Source organism: Mercenaria mercenaria, chromosome 1 (genome assembly GCF_021730395.1).
Source record: "Mercenaria mercenaria strain notata chromosome 1, MADL_Memer_1, whole genome shotgun sequence".
Lineage (NCBI taxonomy): Eukaryota > Metazoa > Mollusca > Bivalvia > Venerida > Veneridae > Mercenaria > Mercenaria mercenaria.
In genome coordinates this window covers 53,059,015-53,078,231 of record NC_069361.1, presented here as the reverse complement: position 1 = coordinate 53,078,231, position 19,217 = coordinate 53,059,015, and the positions used below count along the sequence as shown (strand labels likewise).

The window sequence follows — 19,217 nt, the reverse complement described above, 5'->3', positions numbered from 1 at the left end:
TTGTTATCTCCCCTGATTTATTACTCCCCTTGTGAACTCTTCAGTGCCAAAAGATAAGATCAGCATACATTCAAAATATTGGGGAGCAAACATGATTCACCGAATTTGCACATGTAACAAATTGCCGATAACATTCTATTGACAGAAATTGAATATTTTTCATATTTATATAATAATTGATAAAAGTGTAAACAGCATGTCATCTGGTCTAATCTTGCATTATCAATTATGTGAGAAATTCTGTTACTTTGACTGTAATATTAAATAATTGAAATCACGAGTGTCCTGATATCCTAGTTTTTTTGCAAGATCTGAAAAACAATTCTAAGCCTTACTGATTTTATTCAAAACAAAATTTCATGAGATACATGTATAGCTGATACTGAGAAAGACCATTTTTAAAGAAGTTGAAATAAATGCCAAACATTGTTAAAAAGTGAAGCGAGTGCGGATTTCCTCTTAAATATATCAAAAGTATTACAGACTAACAGAGCAGATACTTGATTGTTTCAGTTTAAAATTGAAATATATTTCACAGATTGGAACATCATAATATTACGTAATATTTATACGAGTGGGCAGCCACAAGAGAGCATGTAAATTCTGGTGTCCACATGTGAATTAAATTTCACCTAAAATATGAATAAGTCGCTTTAACAAAATGTGAAGTTATTAGAAATAATTAAAGGTACGAAAGTTTTCATGTGTATATATATGTGTAAATATTTTGTTGATTCACTGAATAAATGCTTTAGATGTTTAATTTAAGAAATAGAGTATATTTGTTATTAAAGTTTTTTGAACAATGAAAAATATGCCCCTTCGCTCACCCTGCTGGTTGCAGTTACATTTCATTAAAGAAATTGTTCAACAGGATTAAAATTGTTAATATGCAGGAAGACCTTTGTTGCCTAAAGTAAATCTGATTAAAGCATGCAGTCATTTACCAGTGTTCAATTTCATGATAGCTTGAACCTCATTTAAACAGCCACATTTATAACTTTGACCTAAGCCGTACTGTCCTTAAGTTACCTATCCGAATGTAGATATATATTTTAAACCAGTCATTACCTTTGAACTTTGAACATCTAGTAAGTCTAGAAAAGGTTTTAGTCCTTTTGGCCAAAACATTGTAGACTGTAGCATTTTAACTGGTAGGTAGCAGGAGGGGAAACAAAGTTTTATTTCATAGTGAAACATTAATTTCAACGATTGTTTCCTTCTTTATATGCCGCAGTTCTTCCCAATTCAGTCGCTACAGGACCTTTTTCCAAAGTGACAAAAAATTCGCTGAATTTATAGATAGTCCTTTTCAGGCCATTTTTTGACAGCTTATATACTGATCATGAGCTAACCCTCCAGTCATTATGCCATCTCAGTGATATTGAAATTACTCCCATTTGACAATTGTTGGGTTTTGTTTTAAAAAGTTAAAAACTATTTCAAGAATTCTCTCAAATTCACGAAAAAAATCAGCTAGTTGTGAAAAATATAAGGAAAATAATATGTTGCATTGTGTTCGGCGAAATATTTTAACTATTTAAGAGACGGAATAGCTCTTCTTGATTAGTATGTAGGTAAGTTCCATTTTAGGGCGAAGAAGCTGCTAAAATAAACTAAAAATACCCACTACTTTATGACATTTAATTATTCACTAGAAATAGTTCAAAAGTTAGACAGTTAAGTATTCAGTAACAAGTCACTGAAACATTGTTTACAGTAAGACATAATGAAATTTAACATTCACATGTAAGTGGTTGTTGACAAGTATTCAGTCTTTTTCAACTTTAATACAAAGATTTTCCCTGCTATACATGCTCTGAAAACAACTCTTAAATGAATGCTACCTTGTAGAATGAAATTAATTTTGGCAACATTTCATTCCAAACGCAAATTAGATCCTTTCAACAGAATGGCCCTTCAAAGTCTATACAAAGAAGTCTTGGGCTCAGGTATTTTCTCTCCAAGAGGAGTACAAATTTAAAACGTTCTAATTGTCGTTGTTTGTAGCGTTGATCGTTCTCGATATGTATTTCACAAAGTGGCCTCGTACCTAATTTAACAAGTCCTTTAGCACGTTTTATTAATTATGGCCTATTTCCTGGCACATATGCACCTCTATCCCTTCAATCGATTCATCAATTCCTTTGTTCGTCGTCATTTTCTGATATTATTTTCTCACCGGAAGTAGTTTCTATCAATAACGACAACTCACGCAAGGGAAGTAACAACCTTATTGAACAGGACTATAATATAGGTGTCGGCCCAGTACAATTTCTTCTTCTTTGCTGTATAGTAAAACAAGCAACTTCTGACATGGATTGTGACTTTCACAACAAAATTGCAGCATTGACAGTCCTGTACTTCTGAAGAATGACCCTGTTCCAGTCAATATAGCTTAGAAAATCACTATCATCAACGATGAACTTTTTTTGCTACACATCAAAGTTTTAAGTCCATGTTTATATTTCCAATACACATCTGTCATGTCTACCAGTCTGGAGTAGTTTTTTAATCCATCCGCACAGGAATATAGTCCTGAAAAACACAGACAAAACAACTGTTAAAGACATCAGAAATGGCACAAAATGTACACAGTGTCAGTAAATACATTTAAAATATAACATGTCAAAGTAAGAATGGCTTTAAATTGGGAACTTCAAAATTTCAAAGAACTACTTCCTAGGATACAACGACCCGGAAGTACTTCAATACCGGGATGACACCTAAATCTAACCAAAATTTGAATTAAGCCAAATTTTTTACCCATATTCTAGTAAATTAGGGTATTGCGAGAAATACTCAACAAGGCATTCTCACCACAAACTAAATTCTGTACCGTAGTAACACTTCAAACATGAGGCTTACTCTGCGGACAAATTGGCTCGGAAACCGGTATTTCAAGTGAAAATAGACACATTAGGAAAATTGTCATATCTTGAAAAAATTTTGATGGATTCTTATGAAATAAAGTTTGGTGTCACCGGCTTGTCTTGTAGAATCTTTTATATAACAGTATGCCTTATTTTTTCTGTAAACTTATATATCAAATAAGAAATTACTAAAAAAATAAGACATTTTTATTTAAAAAATACAGAATTTGCTAACTAAAATGAAAATAAATTGACATTTTAAAGATTTAAAGGACAAAATTCCATGACTGAGACCAATTAGGATTACTACAACTAATATCTGAAAGTAAAACACACCCATACACCACACTATTTACTAATAATATCAATTAAGATCAAAAGTGATTATCTAAGACTTAACTCCTCTTAATGATGCACTTCAAACAGACTTTCTGATAGCTGGATTAGCATATATTATCCTTGAAAAACAACCTGAATGTGTTAATAATGGCACAAAAAAGACTTCTACTTACAATACTGCCAGTCTTTAAGCAGACAGCATCAAAATCTTACATCAACTGTATAGAATTCAACATGGCAAAGGGTAAACTTAAGCGCCGTGCTGCTGGCAGACATTTCAAGCCAGGAAATAAGAAATCACCTGCTTGCCTTCTTCCTTCTAAGGCTGCAACCGATCCTGGATGTAGTTCAGCTGTAAATGAAGACCAGCTGGATAGGAGCTGCCCAAAGAAACCCGGACTTCGACCACACCAGCTGGATCTGAAAATGGAATGTGAACCATTAGGGAACAGGGTTGTGAATCTGGACCAACTTATTTACCTTATGAACAGTGTGTATCAGCAACATAGTTCTGGAAAGTGTAAACAGTTAAATATTTCACTGCACAAGGAAGAGAAATATGGACTAGGCTCAAAACTGCAGTTCACGTGTAATTCCTGCCATTTCCTCTCAAATAAAATGGAAACATATAAAAAACGTCGGGACGGCAAAGGAGCAGCAATTAACATGTTACTTGCTTCTGCCCTTCAGGATACTGCCATCGGAATAGAAAAAGTGAACTTGCTCTTAACATCTATGGACATACCACCACCAGCTAGAAGCAACATGCAAACTTTACTGAATGCTGCCAGCCTCAACACTGTCAAGCTGAATGAGGACATGACAGCAAAAAGGCAGCTAGTCATTCAGCATAATCTGGAACAAGGACATCAGAACCCGCAACTTCTAGACCTGTCCTTTAATGGCCGCTACAATGCAACAAGAATGGTGTCTTTTTACAAACCTGGACTGGCAGCTTCACAAGCCTATGGAATTGCTATTGAAAACCATACAAGCTACAAGTATATAGTGGGACTAGCTGTACAAAATAAACTCTGCTGGACAGGGGCCTATCTGAGGAACAAGGGGTTCGACATAACTTGTCCTGGTGGCCATGCTGAATGCACAGCAACAATATCATACATGCAGCCTCATTCTGAAAGAAAAATGGCATATGGCATTGCTGAGCAGTTGTCAAATGAAGACCTACTTGTCCGCACACTGACAACTGATGGAGATACAGCAGCTCATCTGGGAATGAATGACTTCTATGATAAGCTAGGCTATGCCTGCAGTGTCAACCGCCAGGCAGATCCGCATCATCTTGGCAGCAGGCAAGTGAGAAAAGCCCGGACTTCCAACTGGAGCCAGACAGTATTCGAAGGCAAGAAACTGACAGGCAGTGCCAGACAACAAGCCATTTCTGCTCTGGGTAAAGATATCAAGGCCAGATGTAGCGCCATCATAGAGAAACTTCGAACCGATGGAAATGGACTGACAGAAGAAGTAGTAAATCGCTTACCGGCAATAAGAGCAGCTACTATACAGTGCTACGCTGGAAACTGCAGCTTCTGTCCACACGACTCGATAGTTTGCTCTGGTCTAGGGGGTGTTGGTGACTGGTGGTACCATTCTAAGTTTCTACCAACCCATGGAATTCATCACCTGCAACTGAACAAAAATGACCGTTAGCTGTTGTCAACAATTCTTGAGATAAGACTCAGTGAGTGTGCCATCATGAGTGTGAAAAACAACACTTCAACACAGAAATGTGAGGGGTTCAACAGGGCAGTACTATCTACTATACCGAAAGATATTAACCTGTCCAGAAACTTTGCTGGTAGTCTGGCATCAAAACACTTCAGCTGAATAATTCATTGCAAGCTTCTGTGGAAAAAAAGTCAAAAGCATTACCGGACTGGCTCTTTCACCACGGGCAAAAAGGTATCTGAAAACAACTTCAAAGAGGTCACAGAGACACAGAAATCATCAAACAACAGCCAAGTTCAAGACCCGCAGAAAAAATAATCGAGCAAAGCTGGAATATGCCTATCATCAAGCCCGCAGTTCAGGCCAGTATCCGGACGAGTACGTGAAAGGACAACTTGATGAGGCTCCATCAGCAAAACAGTGTTTCTAAAATTTAATGCCTTAGAAACATGGCGGTTGTTCACCTACAAGAAAAAGAAACAGAAAAAAAGGGAAAGAGCACCGTCACATTCATGGCAGAATGTCTGATGATGGCCTGATGCCGGCCGAAACGGAAAGAGCTCTTGAACATTTACTGAAACTAAAATAATACATAAACAACAACAACAACAACAAGAACCAAAACAACAGGCATAACTAGTATCCATCTCAATTTCATTGTAATACAAACATTGCCCTGTAAATTAAAAAAAAAATAACAGGAAATTAAAACTATAGTCAATGTGTTGATAAATGCACTAGACAGTCTGCTAAGCGGTGCCCTGCCACATCAAAATGCCCATAACACCTAGAATGAGAAAAACAATTTTTCCTTAAATTATTTGTACTGTTTCCCTCAAAAACAAGGTGTTCAACATTTATGCACAGTTTATTATTGCACAAATGTGATGCCTGTTGACTGCCTGAAATATCAAAATCTCTATAATGAACCATTAATGTAACACGGTGACTGGTTCGTGTTCTATAACCGGCAGACGGTGGGTCTCTTGGATCTCTGTAACGAAACTGACCGTAGCCAAATTTGTTAATACAACCAGTCCAAAATATACATTCTCCATTTTCATGCAAGACACTGTTGATCTGCAGTTTGTTGCGGCAATGTTCCAGTAGGTCATCCATCCTAAAAAAAATGTTCGAAAAACTGATACACAAAAATAGTGATTATTCTAAAAAGTAAACAAATTAATTTTTCTCTATTTTTTTTTTGAATTAATAAAATCTGTATGATTTTCTCTTATATAGCCCGGTTAATAGTCTTTTTCTTGTTGAAAGTCTTTGCGCTATTGCAGACGACTGAATAATCAAAGGGAGATGACTGTTACTTAATTTAAATGAAAATTTAACTATTAAATTTTTCAAAAATTCAATAAAATTAAAATTTCACAAACTTTGATAAAATCTTTTTAGCCACTGGTTTTTATTGTTATCAGCTACTAGTGTGTGAAGTTTCATTGCTGTATACCCTTTGGTTGCTGAGATATTCAAAATTAACTTTTTTTTCCCATATAGGTGTCGGCCCAGTACAATTTCTTCTTCTTTGCTGTATAGTAAAACAAGCAACTTCTGACATGGATTGTGACTTTCACAACAAAATTGCAGCATTGACAGTCCTGTACTTCTGAAGAATGACCCTGTTCCAGTCAATATAGCTTAGAAAATCACTATCATCAACGATGAACTTTTTTGCTACACATCAAAGTTTTAAGTCCATGTTTATATTTCCAATACACATCTGTCATGTCTACCAGTTTGGAGTAGTTTTTTAATCCATCCGCACAGGAATATAGTCCTGAAAAACACAGACAAAACAACTGTTAAAGACATCAGAAATGGCACAAAATGTACACAGTGTCAGTAAATACATTTAAAATATAACATGTCAAAGTAGGGATGGCTTTAAATTGGGAACTTCAAAATTTCAAAGAACTACTTCCTAGGATACAATGACCCGGAAGTACTTCAATACCGGGGTGACACCATTATATACTTAAGGTATTCCATATATCATTGAAAACCACCATTGCAAAAAGGCCCTTATTTTATAAATAATACTGCACGATTTAAAAGATACTTTTTTAGGGGCATTAATACGTAGAATACATGTAAAAATTATAAAATGCCAATACTATTTAATGATCCAATGTGGCGACACGAGGTATCTTTCACGCTTACGGAATGTTTGTCGCATTACATTGAATATATCATATCCGACATGGGCTTATCGGGAACGTATCTGGCAAAAGCGAGTGCGTACATGCATGTCATCAGTTTTCGAGATATATATATATATATATATATTTCAAATTCTAAAGCTAATATCTGCGATGATATTGAATGCCTAGGGGATATATCAAAACAAATTTGAGCACACTGGAAGCAATTACGATAAAACCCCTTTATTTACACACATTAACATTCTTTTAACGTACTTCCGCTAAGTGGATTTACTACCGGAGCCTGTCTGTTAAATGGCAGTATTGTATAAGACATTTTATCTATTACTAGTCTAGTTGCTATACAGATCACAAGATATCTGACTTTTAGCAAAATTAAAATTGTCGTGTCTCCTTGGCAACTTTTTTTTTTTATATTTTACATATTGTATTAATACATATTAAAAAAAGAACATGTTTTAAAAGTAATAATGAAACATCAAGATTTAATCAGTAAACTTTGTAATCTGACGACACTCAAGATGTATCGAATACGGCCAACACAAAAATATGTTAGTTACTGACGGGAGCTCAGACTACATGACAGCTGACACTCGTGGAACAGTTCGACAACAGCGATAGTCAAATAACTTTGACCATTGCAAACATTTTATATTATTTTCTGGATTCCAAATGAGTAGACACCTTAACATGAAGTATAGATAAAACTAATGACTTTAAAGTACTTTTTCCTTGCCTATAGGGATGAGCTTGTTGATAATTTGTGCCGTTTCAGAAACATTTCTTGGACAATAGTTCCTCTTAACCGAATTAATTTCAATTAGTAGTCAGTATATCTGCACAAAAGTGCAACATCTGATCTGTTTATATATTTCATCATTCCAGGAAAACGCATTAAGTCTCCTGAGTCCGATGAAATTCCCGATATCACAGCAATGACTCAGTAATAGTTCTCTTAGCATGTGGATTGCAATTTAATACATACGCCATTCCTGATTAAATGCATGGAATTTGCAATAACACTGAAAGATGCGTAGGCTTTTTCCTTGTTTTGCAGAATACACTAATCACTTTGTCCTCAGTAAATGTCAATGAAAGTGTGATTTTCAAGGAAATGCCATAATTATCAATAATCATAATTATCAAGGAAAGTCCTTATCGCTAATCATAAAAATGATCTGTACAATATTTTTACAGACCTTGCATGGTTAACGATGCAGCAATGCTGTTCAAGGTTAATGTAATTTGTCTCCATAATAACATTGAAATTACAATGTTACAGGAAAGTTAGCAATACGAGCTGACCTCCTGTACTGAATTTGGCTAAGCTAATGATGCGCGATATTTTTTTTTATAATTTAAAGTTTTAACAATTGTGTCCTGATAATACTAACATTCAGTTCTTAGGTCAGGCTAAGATATTTTACAAAATTAACAACGAAATAGAATATGTTCTGCGTTTACATTTTTCATTAACAACCAGATCTAACAATGGCAATTTTGAAACAACCATACTGTTTGCTGCATTTTTATCATACATGTATAGCCTACTTGTATGTGAAATAAAAAACCTGTAAAATGGAGTAAGCAAATACGTGTACGTGTGTTCAAACCAGCCATAAACCTGTTGATAAAACAGAACAATTTGACATGCTTATGTTTTAATCTCATTGAATTTTCCATAGAGCTAATTTGCATTCACAAAACCCTGTTTGTGTTAATTTAACCCTGTAGTTATATTGAGAGTTTGATATACATGTATATGGCTTTAATGGCTCGAAAGTTTGTCACTGCATCTTTTTGTTGGGTTTAAGATCACACCGACGCCATTTTAGGTCATACAGCGACTTTCCAGCTTATAATTTTCAACTCCTGTGGCAGATTTTCTGTTTAAAAAATGTTTTTTAATTTATGAAAATTTTCTTTGATATTAAAGCCATTACACGGGTGGTGAACGCGCAATCCAATTCCCACTGGGAATACGCTAAAAATGGGTTGCGCGGCTTCCGGTGCTGGTGTTGCGCATCAATATATACAAAATCGAGGTAGGTGGGTTTTTGTTTTTGTAAATAATGACACATTTAAATGTGCTTTCGAAAAAAGCAAGATGCTATTCGACACAAAAATGAATAAAGATCATATGTGTGAAATACCAACTTATTAATTTAAGAATCAGCTCTGTTATCATGAAAACTCTGCTGGCTCGAGCTGTCAAAAAAGCATAAAATCATGAAAAATGCAAATTTTCTAACTCTTATGCCTTCTTTCTGGAAATGTGATGCCTCTAATGATCAAACGCGTGTAAAACAGTCATAAATATTACATACACTTGAATGAACTGTTGCTTTTGGGGGAAAGATTGGCAAAAAATAATTGGGAATGGGGTTGCGCCTTGGGAATGGAGTTGCGCGTATACATTATATACATTATGATGTATACGAGCAACTCTATTCCCGGTGCGCAACCCCATTCCCGATGATTTTTTTGTCTATTATGTCCCCGTAAGCAGGATTTGAAGCAAATATTTTTGATATTCGTTACATTATATCTGTTGAGTTATCATAAAAAGCATCAGATGTCCTCAGATTAGGCATATGAGGTCAGAAACTTCCATTTTTGTTGATTTCATACTTTTTTCACGCTTCGTGTCACCCGAGTTTTTGTGATAATAGAGCCGAATCGTAAATTACAAACCAGATATTTTACATGTTTGATGTATTATTATATTTGTGTCGAATAGCATTTTGCTTTTTTCGAGAAAATTCATTCTTGTCTCTTTCTAAGCAAAATCATAACTTCACATACCTCAATTTCGTCTTTTTTTACGCGCAACACCAGCACCGGACGTTGCGCAACCCATTTTAAGCGTATTCCCGACGAGAATTGGATTGCGCGTTTACAACCCGTGCATTAGCATCGTCTTTTTGAATCATTCACAAAAGTTTTTAATTCCTGTAATTAGAATTGAATTTTGATGACAGGATAATCATACACGACTAGTCAGTCTTTTTACTCTAGGGGAATAAAACTGTTATATATAAATATGCAGTCCTACGTATCTATTATGCTCAATGCGCATTAGGGCTAAACTGTTTGTTGATAGAAACTCAGCCAGCCGATACATTACGCTCATTTTGCGCCATTATGCATCATTTTGCTGTACATTGCTGTATTAAGGCAGACCCTACACGAAACATTTGTCTTTTGTTCGTGTCGGCGGGTCGAAGTAACGAAAGGTCGAAAACAGCTAAATTGTCGTGTGTTCGCATTTCGCCTTTAGAGGGGAATACACAAAGACACGACAAAAGAAGAGTGACAACACGAAGTTTTAATACCCGCCGACGCGAAAAGTGATTTATACGTTTGCCTATGAAATTTCGTTATTTTGCCTTCAATGTTTCGTTACTTCGTGCATGTATTCGCCTCGAAAGTCGAAAGGCGAACACACGACAAATAAGCATTATTTCGACCTTTCGTGTTTTCGTTACTTCGACATTTCGCCTCGCCGACATGAACACACGAAATGGCAGAAATCAGCCACCATAACCTCTTTGTTTTCTGTGAGTCAATGATATAACACTTTCGGACCTGTATACATGTAACATTTACGTTTCTGATGTGATATTCAACAGCTACATATGTACATTCATTTGCAGACCCTATGAACTTGTGGAGACGTTACCTTATTTCTAGCCCTTACGACCTATAAAACATTGCTATGTTATGTTCTGTTACGTAAGTACCAAAAAAGAATATTTACACATTAGAACACTATATCTCTACAGCGGTCACTTTCTAATTATTACTAAACAGTCTACTTCAATTTCGTACTTACTATCTTAATAAGCATGAAATTAACACTGGATGCGAACCAAATTGTTTTAATGTGTTGTCAAATATCGCTACATTCTACCCATTACTCGTATATATAAAACTTCAAAGATTTTATTCTAGTAAAATTTTAATGATAAAAGTAAATACATTGTTCGTCTATGAATAAGATAACTTTTGAGGTACTTAAATATTCTTCTGTGGAGAGCCCTAGATGAAGTTGAAATAAATTCGGCTGAACCCTTTTTGTATCCTTGTTTATATGCTTGTTTAAATGAGATGTATGCAGGTGTGTACATATACAATAGATATTATAAAAGCAAAATGTGGGCATAGTTTGGTTGTAGCCCTAATTCCCTGGGTGGCATATATATCTTTTTATGTACAAGGTTTATTTTTAATATCACGACAAATATGAATAATGGAATATCAAAATCATTCTGAAGATATACATAGAGCGTGACGCCACTCATTCCATCTGACGTCAGTCTGACAGTATGAAAGCGCTACCGTAGTGTACACAATGCCATCAAAATTGTGAGTTAGGCTAGTGGCCGGCTAAATGGCTTTAAAAATAGCAGTTATAATATACTTTAAAAATGAAAGTTAATATTTCAAAATAAAAGAATCGTCATCTTTTAAGCAAGGGCATCAACATTATAGCAAAACAGTATTTCCATCTACAAATCGTAGTTTGCGCTGATTCGGCGTTGTTTTTGACTGCACTTTTATACACAATATCCATTTTTGAATATATTTTAACTATTATGATATGCAAAAAATAATTTTCATCGTTTACCTTATAATCGTTTTACTGCACTTTATAATAATTTTTACCATCTTATATTTACAACATTACATGTGGTATTATGTTAAATTCTCTAAAAAAATGTTGAAGAGCCGGATTGTTAAACATACTTGAGTTTTCCATGTGTTACTGGAGCTACACAAATAATGCGTTTTTAACTTATCTCTGAGGAGAAAATAAAAACGTTCTTGCATTATCCATGAAATAAGAACGGTGCAAATAAGTGAATCTATTTCATTAACTTTTGTTCCACTTTCAGAGAGCAGCCTTTCAACTAAAGAAAAAAAAAATAAATACAAGTACAGATCAAGAGTTCCAAGCTATGTGAAAGTAGAAACATAGTATATCTGATTCAATAGTATATGTTTTTGTTTTCAATTAATAAATATTTTACATCTTTTCCGCCGCAAAACCATGAACATGAATGCAAAATTGTTTGGTGATTCCAGATAAATTCTAGCAAATCCAACACATTAATTTACGCCTGTGAGTAAATTAGTCTTTCATAACAGTTCAGCTTAAAGAACATTTAGTTTCTAAGACAAACAAGTGCAGAAAAAAACACAGGTCACCGAACTCGCTTTGATTTTACAGGTAACAACACACTAAATAGCAGTTCTTCTTTATTCTATATAAAATCGACACATTTCCCATGTCGCAGCACACATCAGGACCCACTTTAAATGCCTGTAACTTACATTTTCCTGGAGAATATTGTCAGTGCTGAATAAAAATCAAACGAAAAGTGGTGGTCATGTTTGACGCAAGAATTTTTTTTTCCAAATTGCAGTTGTGGAGTATGATATAAGTTTCCATGACAAATTTTGTCACGTTATTATTTCATTATGAAAATGCGACCTATATGTCAAGCATTGATATGTCATGTGATTTCAGCAAAACAAATGCAAAGAAAATTAAGGAAAATAGCATTACAGAGCAAACCACTGAGGACTATTTGAATCCGCCATTATGCCACTAACATTTTTTTCCGTGCCATTTTGCTATTTAGTGTATGTATGCCAACATGGCATTTTCTTTACCCACTGTTTAAGGTAATATGCGCCACCTAACGATTTTCAACGGACTGTTATGAAATTTTGCCAAATTAAAATTGACGGTATTTACGATTTGTTTTCCAATTTTCTATTATTCTCCATTTTGCAGCTGTAAATCTTCGAACATGACCATTAACGTCATTTTTTTTTCAGCATAGCAGAGATAGTTTTTTGAATAAATTTGAACAAGCGTGCAAAATTTCAATTGCTATCGATTCTGTAAAAGAAAAATGGGGGTCACCGTTTTAGATTTCTCTCTATTTACCGTGGTTACTTTTTCCGCTACCCCCAGTAAAATGAAATCTATCAGGCAATTTCTTAGATATGGGCGTCTTTACGTAAAATTTTGGGTGAAGCTCGACGTCAGTTTTACGAGTTTTGTGTTCATAAATCGTTTGCCTCCGATGTGACGTCGAAATAAACTTGACACATTATATATCATTGAAGAAATAATTTTAATACAAACTTGAAAATAAAGAATTTTTGCCGTATTTTTGTTGTATATAAAACGCTACTTAAAAAACCTGTCAAGTACGTCAATTTGCGCTCTGCTGAAAAAATGACGTTAGCGGTCATGTTTGAAGATTTACAGCTGCAAAATGGAAAATAACAGAAAACTGTTAAAAAAATACCAGTCAATTGGATATATCGTCAACTTTTATTTGGCAAAATTTCAGAACAGTGGCGCATGTTACCTTAAACATTTCTGAAATTATGTAATAATTATAATATGATATTGAAAAAATGGGGGTATTTTATAAAACGTATAATATCCCACTTAATGTTTTAGGGATTTCAGGTCTTACAGGTTACTATGAATACCAGGTGATATCAGTATTATAATAGCGTAAATGTCACATACAAATCTTTTTTTTTTGTTTGGTCAAATGGTACATTATAAGCCATACTTTAATTATTTAGCATTACTTTTTGGCTTACATTTTGTTAGAAAGAAGTATTCGAAGAAAATATTTTCAAAATGACGAATATCCTGATAAAAAAAAACGCTCATACACTCAATCTGACTTCGGAAAAGTACATAAATAGCGTGATCAAATGATTTTTCTCAGAAATTATACATGAAATGTACGAGAGCAAATGCACTTTGAATTTAGCTGCAAAAGATGTACATTAATAAATATTCAAAACAAAATGCTAGAGACCACATGTTCAAGTGGCATTATGCACACCTTATTGCACATACTGTGTTTTTGTGAAAGCATTTTTTGGTTGCTGTGTAGTTAAATGTGTTAAATTAACAATGATACCACATCAGTTTTTGAAGTTGATGCTATAGAAATAAAGAAATCGGACTTATAACATAATAGTTCTTTTCTTCAATTTTCTAGTATTTCTTTAGTATTTTTCTTTTCCCAAGTGTACATTTTAGTAATTGTTTTATTAATGACAGGTCTGACTAAACAGAAAAGTTTTGACATTTTTACCCTGCAAAATAACATCTTTAAACAGCACATCTAAATAATATCATTTTCTTTGCAGCTGGTCAAGTTTCTTAAATAACAAAACAACATCAATAAAATACTAGACTGCACATTCATAGAACTGCCTTATGAACTCTTCAATAAGGAGGCTAGAAATATACAATGAATATTATGTTATACTCCATACCAAAATAAATAATATATTGTCAAAACATTATTCCAATGCAGTGTATCACAATGAAACCTGTTTCAAATCAATGAGTATATAAAAACTACATCTCGTATGCAAACAAATCGATATATCACTCCAGAAAACTGTGTTAAAGCTCATTCAACATCACAAATACTAAATTACATGTATTTTGTAAGCTATATACAGTATAAAGTCATTGGAACAGACATTTACTTTGAGATAACCCAGCCTTGACTTAAAAATGATAAATGGAGCTGGCGTTTTCACTGAAAATATTTCCACGCTTATATATGTACATGCAACCACTGCAAAAAAAAAAATATTCTAACACAACAAGCAAATAACCTACATAAATGTAGAGCAAAATCTATTTCGAGTTATTCTGCAATAAACCACACGCGTGCAATGATGTCATCCGATTCAGGTGCGTAGCACGGCCGTAAAAAGTAGTTACCATATTTTCTAACACTGTTGATACTAGTATTTTGTGTTAGAATCGAAATAATAAATTTGTGCTTTATCGTAGAATAACCAGAATTTTTCGTTCTATTGCGAAATAATATATCACTCAGGCTTACGGCCTTCGTGATATATTCTTACGCATAAGAACTCAAAACTCGGGTTATTCTATGATAAACCACGTTTGGGAACTTATTATTTCTAAAATATACATTTTGAAAATATTTCGCAAATGGAAAACGTTTGATATGTCTTATATTCGTAACATAAGCGCAAATCTGTATTTAGCTAACATATACATTTTTCGACTTAACGAGTTATAACTTCAAAGGAATTTGACAAGACGAGACATCAAATTTACCTAGACACAAAAGTATCAGTATGTTCAATTTGCTTAAATCAGCATGAAGAAAAAAAAAAAACATTAAGAAGTACTTAAAAGTCGACTAAAACAATTCTTTGAGACATCTTATAACTTGAAATGCACTGAATCTGACTGTTTATTGTATCTGTCTGAATCTGCCACACTAAACATTATAATTAAACATCGAAAAACCTTAATGCGCTTTAACATTTTTCTGAATTCTCCTTGAGATTAAAAATATCCTAGAAAATTATATGTTCTTTGTTTTCCAAAAAATCCTAGAAATAAGTTTAGTAATATATTTTCTATATTGTAAAATCATTAATGTTCATGAGGAATAATTTCTGTGGATTTCTACATTCAACGGTCCAAGAAAATATTGTTCCGACAAAATTGTTAAGAATCAGAATAAATTACATGTTTATACTATTATGCACAATCTGAACATGGTTATTTTCTTGAGCATTTGTTTCAAGATATATGAAATTCATACGATTCGGAAATTTTGCATTACTTGAGCAAATACTGCAGATCTGGTTCCTATACTTAAGGTATTGGACCCCTAATAGTAATGTTTAAAAAATGGCATTTGCTTGGTATATCCTTAAAGTTGACCATGTTTCACACTGTGTTGCAAATTTTAAACAACTTTTACCGTGCCGTTTTTTGTAAATTTTGTATAATTTATGGTATTTCCTCACGCTCAAGAAGAGGCAAAATTCAATGTGATGGCCACTATCTAAAACGTTTGCAGATAATTCATTACAGCATTAATTTTGATAAAAGAAACATCAAACTATTGTTAAACAATTATAAAACACAAAATAAAACTGTAAAAATCATTTTTGTCTAGGGTGTCTCAAGTAAACAGATTTAATGAGACAGAATTTTAACTCCAACATTGAAACATTAAGGTCGAGTCCTGTGGGTCTATTTTGAATTTTGCTCACTTCATTCAAAAATAACCTTGGGGCAATAGTAAAACCTACCAGCATTTCTTCCACAATATGTAATCTGAAGAATAAAGGCAAAATAGAGAACTTTTACCGCACGTAACTCAGTATTTTTAAAGATGTCTAACTCTACCCCTCCTGATCCAGAGGTAAATTCACATTGAATAGCAAAAAATCGCTTATAAAATGAAAATTTTCCACTTTTGTACAATTCATCCATAATTAGTCTTGAAAGAAGTAAAAACTTACTAGAAAAAAGGAAAACATGGAGAAAAAAAATTTGGTCCCAGTGGGGTTTGAACCTACGCCCCCCCCCCCCCCTGAAAATTGCAGTCAAAGTAGGTTTATGGTAGGAATTGAATACTCTTCAAAAAGGAGATACTCTATTACGGGTCCAATACCATAAAGTACTACGTTTGGAGATCAAGTCCAATTATGCTGTACTGTCACTGGTCAAATTCAAGACTGAGTTCAAACCAGCCAATCAGGTGCTTAAGTTTATCAGACTGACCTCAAAACTCAATTTTATTACCTTTAACAATGGAATGTAGAAGATAGTCATGATTAATTTAATGTCTATACTATAATGCACAATGTAAACATGGTTATTTTCTTGAGCATTTCTTTCCTTTGTGACTATGTAGCTTTCTTGGCTAAAACCTATTTTCCCCATTTACCAAATCAATGTTTATTTAAACATTAGCTGTCAGATGACAGCTACTATCAAAATGAATGAACAAAATGACATGAACAAACGAAAGCTAAAGAGACAAAGTTTTAGCTTAAATAGGAGTCACAAACAATAGTTTACATTGAAAAAATAATCAAAAATGACGATGAAAAGGACTGTTAAAACAGTAAAGTATAATTATGGAACATGTGCACTAAATGTCAGATCACCAATGTTAATAATTGTGTAAAATTTCATTTCATTCAAACAAGTGTTAAAGGAGATACCTGATAACAAACAAAAACAAAAAGAAAGTATTAATACAACATATCTACCTATTCATATTAATACAATATGTCTACCTATTCATAGGATAGGCATCCAAAAAAAAAAGTCAAAACGAGGTTCTCTGTTAAATATAGATCTATACAACACATAACAAGCACTGATGTGCATCAACTGTCACAAACATAACACAGCTCAAACTTACTGTTTGATCCACTTAATCTCTAACAGTGTTTTTTTCTTGAGAGAGTATTCATTTTATTGTACAAAATAAGTACACGTACATCAAGTACCATTGTTTCCATTTTTGATGGAAATGTTGCTATAATGCTATAAACTGTGGTATACATAAAAGTTATTTTCTATAGATATATTACTAAAGTATATATTAGAAAGTGCTTATCAAATTCGTATTTGTAAAAGTAATCAAATCTATTCAAGATATTTTGGAAGTTTAAAGAAGTTCTAATACATATTTAGATATGAAATCTTTCAAAGGATGTATAATAGAAATATAATTGTCCTTTCTTTAAATAGAAACAAAGTACGGAAAAAGTAAATCAAACAGTCAACTTACACCATAGCAATTTCTATAATAAATACTATAATAATTTCCATATCAAATACTATAATAAAGGCACTGTACTTGAAATATTTTGAGCAATTGTATCATTAAGCAATAGAGAAGTAGTAGACAATGTTGTTAATTCTGTACTAATTAATGAAGTCAATGTTGAGTTAATCAGTGTATGTTCTGTTGAGTTTTTCACCACTCCAGTAATATTTTTGGCTATGCCAGTAATTCCCTGGGTAATGACTTTGCCCTGTGAGGATCCAGTCTGTTCTATAACAATGTCTCGTATAGTGTTATAAATATCATACCCCACAGCAAAACCAAAATATACAGGTATGATATACACCAAATAGTACACGAATGGTGGCATTGGAAGTGGAATCTTTAAATTTCTGAAACAAACAAAAATATACAGGTATTAGAGACTCACACTAAGCCCTCTTTACTCAAGGGAAACAATCTGTTTACAGAATAAAATTGTTAAGTAAACACTGTTTGTTAAATCCTAATCCTGTCAATGTAATATGAATGCAGTGGTAAACTAAACTATCTAATAGTATGTTACCTGCTATACAGGATAACACTGTCATTCATCTAACAGTCCTGAAATTGTTTCCTTTGATTTTCTCATATTGCTAGATATATTTGCCATTCTTTAATGCATATATATTGGTAGCATCAACAGCATTCTTAACAAATTTTACATTTTACCTTGTGAAATTTTGCAAGTTTCAACTTCCATTTAAAAGTTGTTTGTCTGTTGACAACTTTAACCATAAAAAATGTCGCACTTTCCTTAGGGCATTAACTGCATTTGATATTTACATTTTTTCTCTACAAACTGCTAACCACTGCAGTAATTATGCATGATTTATTCATGCCTAGAAGTAAAAAGTGCATGGTTTGCATGAGATACTATGTACATAGTCATCAAACCTACAATGATATTTTAAGAATTGTCTCCATTTTTTTCAAGCCCTTTTACAGGATCATAATCATCTTTTAAGGCTTTCCAGAATAAAAAAGGAAATTCCATTTGTCCTTTTTCTGGGGTGATATTGAAAAATGATTATACAGATACATAACATATACAGAAGAGCTATAGATAGGGTAACATCCCCCCACGTCCCTTTTAACAAAAACAAAATAACTTTTCAATTTTTCAAATACAGTAGAGCCATAGATAGGGTAACATCCCCCACGTCCCTTTTCACAAAATCACTTTTCATTATTCAAATACAAAAGAGCCATAGATAGGGTAACATCCCCCCACGTCCCTTTTAACAAAATCAATTTTCAATTTTTCAAATACAGTAGAGCCATAGATAGGGTAACATCCCCCCACGTCCCTTTTCACAAAATCACTTTTCATTATTCAAATACAATAGAGCCATAGATAGGGTAACATCCCCCACGTCCCTTTTAACAAAATCAATTTTTAATTTTTCAAGTACAGTACAGTCATAGATAGGGTAACATCCCCCCACGTACCTTTTCACAAAATCACT

General features: G+C 33.6%; 1 protein-coding gene across 1 annotated transcript in view; it reads right to left on the bottom strand.

Moving 5' to 3' along the window:
- Window positions 1-13,789: 13,789 nt before the first annotated feature.
- The window catches only part of LOC123555714 (uncharacterized), an 80,925-nt gene continuing 75,497 nt past the window's right edge, over window positions 13,790-19,217 (bottom strand). Inside the window, exon 6 of the mRNA XM_053547828.1 lies at window positions 13,790-18,101. Within this exon, the coding sequence (XP_053403803.1) occupies window positions 17,762-18,101 (340 nt within the window). The 3' untranslated portion in view covers window positions 13,790-17,761. The remainder of the gene's footprint in view (window positions 18,102-19,217) is intronic.